Consider the following 7,975-nt stretch of genomic DNA (forward strand, 5'->3'; position numbering starts at 1 on the left):
CATCGAACCAGGAGCCATTACGAAACGACCACAACGCAATCTACCTGGGGTTTCAACTGGAACGCACGCTACATTCTGATTCACATCGTTCATAGTTAACTCCTGCTTCGCGGGTCCTTCCGTCACTCCAATCTTCCTTGCTGACGACGTCTCCTTCAGGAATATCCTCTGGATTTGCGAAGAATTTTCCATCTCTGGTTTCATGCGAAACAAGGTGGAGTGACGTTATTGAAGATCGGGTCGTTGCGCAGGCTGTATGCACTCTTAGCATTTCTGGCCAGGTCGATACTGGTGGTGACCAGTTGAAATCTTCCAAATCTGTGGGCCATCAATTGGCAATTGGACTAGCTGGTTTGTGATGTTCGGAATCCCCATGGTACGGTTGAAACGTTCCCCTGGGGGAATCCTCCTAACTCGCGAATTTCGGCAGGGTTGTCCGTACCGCATGGAGGGGTGTTCATCGGCTCAATTCGACTGACACCCGACTTGAGATGGGAGGTACGGCAGACCTTCATGGAAAGTGTCCACGGCCGCCGGCGTGAAGTGACTCACGATGAAATGGATCGCTTCAGTCAGTTGGGCTAGTGGTTTCCCAAAAAAAGGCAACGTCCGTCCGCCAAATTGAGTTCTTAAAAGACTTGATGCTTTGAGGAGTGAATGTTCCTTTTCCCTGTCACTGAATTTGTATCGTTCAACTCCCCTCTCCTTCAAACTCCCTCGACATTGGTGGTACTGACTTTCTTCCCGTTGTGTAGTCTGCGGGCAATCACTCTTTTCCCCCTTGCTATTGTTGCAGATAGATAACTGCGGCTCGTTCTTCTTCAGACATTGCATCGCTGGAGAATTCTTCTAAGGATGTCTTGAATTTGGCCTTCGCTATATTTGCACAATGGAGAATGTTGAAGGTACAAGGGAGTTTGCTTCTGACATTTTGAATTTAACAATCTTAGCGGCTTGTAGATGAAAAGGAGGTTGGGAACAGAAATTCAATCTTCCTGATGGCTTGGCCAACCGCTTGCAGGTCATTAGAAGTCTTGCAGATTCAAAACGGATCACTGAGGCGAATGTCTCGGTAAAGTCTAGATTTGATGGAAACCTTGAGCCACTAAACGAGTATTGTTGAGAGTAGGTTTTCCATTTTCATCTCGTTTTGTTTTGAAGACGAACTTTGTCGATAAGCTATTAGCCGTCTCGGTTGCGGTTAGAATCCAAGTAGCGGATTCCAACATCCTTACGAAATTCCCTTATTGAGGAGACGATTAGCCTGGACGACATCAACCGGCGTGGGGAGGGTAACCAGACAACTTTTGTACTTCACTTGCCACCGTTAGTGAAGTATACCCAGCAAAATCCTGTGAATTGCTTCGGATCGCGCAAATTAAGATTCAGCTGTCATGATGCACGCCACATCGTCCTAAGCGAGGAAACACCTCCATTGTTGAGGTTCTGTTGAGGTTCAGCTGTCCTGACCCACGCCACATCGTTCTAGGCGGGGAAACATCTCCATTGTTGAGGTTCAGCTGTCCTGACCCACACCACATCGTTCTAGGCGGGGAAACATCTCCATTGTTGAGGTTCAGCTGTCCTGACCCACACCACATCGTTCCAAACAGGGAAACATCTCCACTGTTGAGGTTCACCAGTCCTGACCCACACCACATCGTTCTAGGCGGGGAAACATCTCCATTGTTGAGGTTCAGCTGTCCTGACCCACACCACATCGTTCTAGGCGGGGAAACATCTCCATTGTTGAGGTTCAGCTGTCCTGACCCACGCCACATCGTTCTAGGCGGGGAAACATCTCCATTGTTGAGGTTCACCAGTCCTGACCCACACCACATCGTTCTAGGCGGGGAAACATCTCCATTGTTGAGGTTCAGCAGTCCTGACCCACACCACATCGTTCTAGGCGGGGAAACATCTCCATTGTTGAGGTTCAGCAGTCCTGACCCACACCACATCGTTCTAGGCGGGGAAACATCTCCACTGTTGAGGTTCAGCTGTCCTGACCCACGCCGCATCGTTCCAAACAGGGAAACATCTCCACTGTTGAGGTTCAGCTGTCCTGACCCACGCCGTATCGTTCCAAACGGGGAAACATCTCCACTGTTGAGGTTCAGCTGTCCTGACCACGCCGCATCGTTCCAAACGGGGAAACATCTCCACTGTTGAGGTTCAGCTGTCCTGACCCAGGCCGCATCGTTCCAAACGGGGAAACATCTCCACTGTTGAGGTTCAGCTGTCCTGACCCACGCCGCATCGTTCCAAACGGGGAAACATCTCCACTGTTGAGGTTCAGCTGTCCTGACCCACGCCGCATCGTTCCAAACGGGGAAACATCTCCACTGTTGAGGTTCAGCTGTCCTGACCCACGCCGCATCGTTCCAAACGGGGAAACATCTCCACTGTTGAGGTTCAGCTGTCCTGACCCACGCCGCATCGTTCCAAACGGGGAAACATCTCCACTGTTGAGGTTCAGCTGTCCTGACCCACGCCGCATCGTTCCAAACGGGGAAACATCTCCACTGTTGAGGTCAAACACTTCAAAGTTACAAGTTATTCGGTGTCCTGATTCCTCTTGCACGAAAGTGTCCGCTTCGCGGTCCTATGAATCTTCGTGGCTTGTTGATCACATCGTCAAGAGTGCGTGCCACTTGCATCCAGTTAGGTGCATCTTTAAATGAGACGCTCTCGTCTGAGGACCCCTCCAGTTCGCTACAAACAGTAGCTTTCTGTTCAGAGGACATTCTGCCAATCTGATGCGTCTAACCAGATCTAGACATTAGGTAAGATTCTCTTTGGTGCTTAAAAGGGTCGACATCAACATGAATCGAAGTAGTTTTCCCGCTCCGTGATGAGATGTTTTTTGTACTACACTGGGCATAGTCACTCAATAACCTTTTTTCTCTTTTGGGCTCGTCACCTGCGGGCATCGCTTGTCACAATGGGACTGAAATTCGGGCGCATCAATCCCCTTCGCGCACTCGTTAATACAGAAATTCAGCTTGCAAGCTCTTCGTTAGCGCAGATCTTAGAGACAAATGAGGATTGTCACTCTCCACTTCTTCCGTGCACGTCGATTTTTCCTTGCGCTTTGGTGTTTCTGTCGAAGATTCAATTCCTCGCCGATTTAAACAGTTGCTTGTCTGTGGAATGACAGGGATGGATTTTCAACCGGAGTTGTTTCTTCATTTACCATGACATTTCAGACATCACTTCGTTCACACATGTTCCGTGATTCGACCGGGGGTGTAACGGTGATCTCTTGTACCTCCGCTTTTTGTTATCCCGGTATCGTTCTTCTGAACTATCCGACTTTCCTTTCTTGTAGTTCTTTTTGTAGAGCACCAATGCTTTCGAATCATCTCGGTGGCTGCGCGGGCTTTCATCTTCGGATCGGACTTCGTATACCCGGCGAGGTGGAGAAGGTGACCGGGTTTCCTCTCTTGCAACCTCGCAAACATCAACAACATCAACAGGCGTGGAGGTCATTTTCGATTAAGCGGAAATAAAAATTTAAAAGAACTGAAATCGAAGAAGAGAAAGATATGATTGTGATCATTGAAAGATATGATTGTGATCATTGAAAGATATGATTGTGATCATTGAAAGATATGATTGTGATCATTGAAAGATATGATTGTGATCATTGAAAGATATGATTGTGATCATTGTTACAGTTCCTACCTTTCTCTCAGTTTAGTGATTCCGTCGTAGATGTTGATGATCGGATGAGCTCAAATTTTATTACATTTTGATATTTATAATTTGATCAAGTAGAGTGACTTTAGTGCAAATAGAATTACAAATCTGTTGCAAAAAGGTGCGCAATTGGCAACGGGCTTCAACAACACGACACTTGCACAGTTGGACACTGTGAAAGGGGTGGTTGGAGAGTTACTGACGGTGACTGAGCAGGAACACGCGCGCGCAAGAGAAAGATATGCCGCGAAGACCATTGCTAAGCCTTTGCTGAATTCGATTTTATAGCCTTTCTCTTCTAACCGCTCGACTGATAACAGATTATAATTAACTAACTGGCGTGACAAAGAGCCAAGCGAGAAGTCCTAACCTTGGATTGTTCTGAGGAAGAAGACTCGGATGTGGTTCAATTATTTGATGGTGGTTCAATTATCTGATGGTGGTTCAATTATCTGATGGTGGTTCAATTATCTGATGGTGGTTCAATTATCTGATGGTGGTTCAATTCTCTGATGGTGGTTCAATTGTCGGAGGTGATGATGATGGTTGACCTCTGACGGGGAAACAATAATCCTTAAGAAAACAAAGTACGTTGAAGTTGAATTATCTGTAGCTGGAGTGCCGCTGAGAGTTATTCTTGATTCTGGTTTCTGTGTAGACTTGATGTTTGAAGCAACCGCGGAAAGACTAAGAATAAAACTTAATCCAGACAAACAGAAAGTTTTTATTAAAGATGTACGATTGTTGAGGAATAACATTTCAATCCTTCAGACTGGCTAATTCTCCGAAGCAGCAACTGATTTGGCGAGTACTATTGAAGACCGTAAATGATGTTGCGAGAACTAGATCGGTTACGATAGTGGCATGAGTAATTCCGGTCTTTATCTCTTTTCTTGCATCGTTCTTGTTCTTTCACCCAAAAGTCTTTTCGTCTGGAAGCTTCGTCCCAGGCATCTTTCTCCTTCCTTCCTCGAATAGCCAGTGATGAGTAAGACAATTAAACGTCGCCTCATGGAATTTGATGTCGTTGTATTCAGAGAGTCAACCATTCCATGTTGATCTTTCTGAGTTGACGAAGACATTCCTGAGTAAACGGAGTGGGGTCCCAGTTTTGGATTCAGATTTTTTTGATGCTGCAATCTTTTCCCACCGCTGCAGACTAGCTGATACTGTTAACTCTCCGAACATCCCCAGAGAGTATGATGTTTCGGATGCATCGACGTTGGTTATCGAGATACTTTTGTATAAAAAGTTGATTTTTGGGATTGAGTAATGAGATGAAAGCTTTCATAAGTGAAAGACTTCGGGTCCATGCGTGACCCCAAGGAAGATGACAAAACGATCTCGTGAATATATTATTTGGTGGGTGGCGGTTTCATTCGTTGACAGGTTTCAATTTTTCCCCACATATCAAGTTCCCCCATTGGGGGTCTAACAAAAGAATTGGTCATACACTCATTTTTGCAACAGCTACCGGTCTTTGAATTGAAAGGATATTCAGCAGAATTCACACTGTCCCATTCCTGATCAGGTTAAGGCACAGACGACTTGGATCTACTCTGAATAGAGCATCATAATGAAGAGCGTATTGAGTGTAGAGAGGAGCGTGTTGAGTGTAGAGAGGAGCGTGTTGAGTGTAGAGAGGAGCGTGTTGAGTGTAGAGAGGAGCGTGTTGAGTGTAGAGAGGAGCGTGTTGAGTGTAGAGAGGAGCGTGTTGAGTGTAGAGAGGAGCGTGTTGAGTGTAGAGAGGAGCGTGTTGAGTGTAGAGAGGAGCGTATTGAGTGTAGAGAGGAGCGTATTGAGTGTAGAGAGGAGCGTGTTGAGTGTAGAGAGGAGCGTGTTGAGTGTAGAGAGGAGCGTGTTGAGTGTAGAGAGGAGCGTATTGAGTGTAGAGAGGAGCGTGTTGAGTGTAGAGAGGAGCGTGTTGAGTGTAGAGAGGAGCGTGTTGAGTGTAGAGAGGAGCGTGTTGAGTGTAGAGAGGAGCGTGTTGAGTGTAGAGAGGAGCGTGTTGAGTGTAGAGAGGAGCGTGTTGAGTGTAGAGAGGAGCGTGTTGAGTGTAGAGAGGAGCGTGTTGAGTGTAGAGAGGAGCGTGTTGAGTGTAGAGAGGAGCGTGTTGAGTGTAGAGAGGAGCGTGTTGAGTGTAGAGAGGAGCGTGTTGAGTGTAGAGAGGAGCGTGTTGAGTGTAGAGAGGAGCGTGTTGAGTGTAGAGAGGAGCGTATTGAGGGTAGAGAGGAGCGTGTTGAGTGTAGAGAGGAGCGTGTTGAGGGTAGAGAGGAGCGTGTTGAGTGTAGAGAGGAGCGTGTTGAGTGTAGAGAGGAGCGTGTTGAGTGTAGAGAGGAGCGTGTTGAGTGTAGAGAGGAGCGTGTTGAGTGTAGAGAGGAGCGTGTTGAGTGTAGAGAGGAGCGTGTTGAGTGTAGAGAGGAGCGTGTTGAGTGTAGAGAGGAGCGTGTTGAGTGTAGAGAGGAGCGTGTTGAGTGTAGAGAGGAGCGTGTTGAGTGTAGAGAGGAGCGTGTTGAGTGTAGAGAGGAGCGTGTTGAGTGTAGAGAGGAGCGTGTTGAGTGTAGAGAGGAGCGTGTTGAGTGTAGAGAGGAGCGTGTTGAGTGTAGAGAGGAGCGTGTTGAGTGTAGAGAGGAGCGTGTTGAGTGTAGAGAGGAGCGTGTTGAGTGTAGAGAGGAGCGTGTTGAGTGTAGAGAGGAGCGTGTTGAGTGTAGAGAGGAGCGTGTTGAGTGTAGAGAGGAGCGTGTTGAGGGTAGAGAGGAGCGTGTTGAGTGTAGAGAGGAGCGTGTTGAGGGTAGAGAGGAGCGTGTTGAGTGTAGAGAGGAGCGTGTTGAGTGTAGAGAGGAGCGTGTTGAGTGTAGAGAGGAGCGTGTTGAGTGTAGAGAGGAGCGTGTTGAGTGTAGAGAGGAGCGTGTTGAGTGTAGAGAGGAGCGTGTTGAGTGTAGAGAGGAGCGTGTTGAGTGTAGAGAGGAGCGTGTTGAGTGTAGAGAGGAGCGTATTGAGGGTAGAGAGGAGCGTGTTGAGTGTAGAGAGGAGCGTGTTGAGTGTAGAGAGGAGCGTATTGAGGGTAGAGAGGAGCGTGTTGAGTGTAGAGAGGAGCGTGTTGAGTGTAGAGAGGAGCGTGTTGAGTGTAGAGAGGAGCGTGTTGAGTGTAGAGAGGAGCGTGTTGAGTGTAGAGAGGAGCGTGTTGAGTGTAGAGAGGAGCGTGTTGAGTGTAGAGAGGAGCGTGTTGAGTGTAGAGAGGAGCGTGTTGAGTGTAGAGAGGAGCGTGTTGAGTGTAGAGAGGAGCGTGTTGAGTGTAGAGAGGAGCGTGTTGAGGGTAGAGAGGAGCGTGTTGAGTGTAGAGAGGAGCGTGTTGAGTGTAGAGAGGAGCGTGTTGAGTGTAGAGAGGAGCGTGTTGAGGGTAGAGAGGAGCGTGTTGAGTGTAGAGAGGAGCGTGTTGAGGGTAGAGAGGAGCGTGTTGAGTGTAGAGAGGAGCGTGTTGAGGGTAGAGAGGAGCGTGTTGAGTGTAGAGAGGAGCGTGTTGAGTGTAGAGAGGAGCGTGTTGAGGGTAGAGAGGAGCGTATTGAGTGTAGAGAGGAGCGTGTTGAGTGTAGAGAGGAGCATGTTGAGTGTAGAGAGGAGCATGTTGAGTGTAGAGAGGAGCGTGTTGAGTGTAGAGAGGAGCGTGTTGAGTGTAGAGAGGAGCGTGTTGAGTGTAGAGAGGAGCGTGTTGAGTGTAGAGAGGAGCGTGTTGAGGGTAGAGAGGAGCGTGTTGAGTGTAGAGAGGAGCGTGTTGAGTGTAGAGAGGAGCGTGTTGAGTGTAGAGAGGAGCGTGTTGAGGGTAGAGAGGAGCGTGTTGAGTGTAGAGAGGAGCGTGTTGAGGGTAGAGAGGAGCGTGTTGAGTGTAGAGAGGAGCGTGTTGAGTGTAGAGAGGAGCGTGTTGAGTGTAGAGAGGAGCGTGTTGAGTGTAGAGAGGAGCGTGTTGAGTGTAGAGAGGAGCGTGTTGAGTGTAGAGAGGAGCGTGTTGAGTGTAGAGAGGAGCGTGTTGAGTGTAGAGAGGAGCGTATTGAGGGTAGAGAGGAGCGTATTGAGTGTTCCTGCTGCTTCTCATTCAGTGTAAATTGTTCTCTCAGTGTAGATTGTTGATTGATCTCTCAGTGTAAATTATTGATTGATCTCTCAGTGTAAATTGTTGATTGATCTCACTTAGTAAATTGTTGATTGATCTCTCAGTGTAAATTGTTGATTGATCTCACTTAGTAAATTGTTCCACTCAGTAAATTGTTGATTCATC

At 47.8% G+C, this 7,975-nt stretch overlaps 1 protein-coding gene across 1 annotated transcript; it reads left to right on the forward strand.

The window, feature by feature from the left end:
- Nucleotides 1-4,686: 4,686 nt before the first annotated feature.
- On the forward strand, nt 4,687-7,774 carry LOC129618377 (golgin subfamily A member 6-like protein 25; the record flags this gene model as incomplete). The annotated part of the gene is made up of 2 exons (XM_055533131.1): nt 4,687-4,690; nt 5,270-7,774. Coding segments are annotated over exons 1-2 (2,509 nt in total), but the record flags the coding sequence as incomplete, so codon positions are not given.
- Between the last annotated feature and the right edge of the window lie 201 nt (nt 7,775-7,975).

The sequence above is a fragment of the Condylostylus longicornis genome, unplaced genomic scaffold (assembly GCF_029603195.1).
Source record: "Condylostylus longicornis isolate FDR11 unplaced genomic scaffold, ASM2960319v2 ptg000850l, whole genome shotgun sequence".
In the NCBI taxonomy this organism is placed as follows: domain Eukaryota; kingdom Metazoa; phylum Arthropoda; class Insecta; order Diptera; family Dolichopodidae; genus Condylostylus; species Condylostylus longicornis.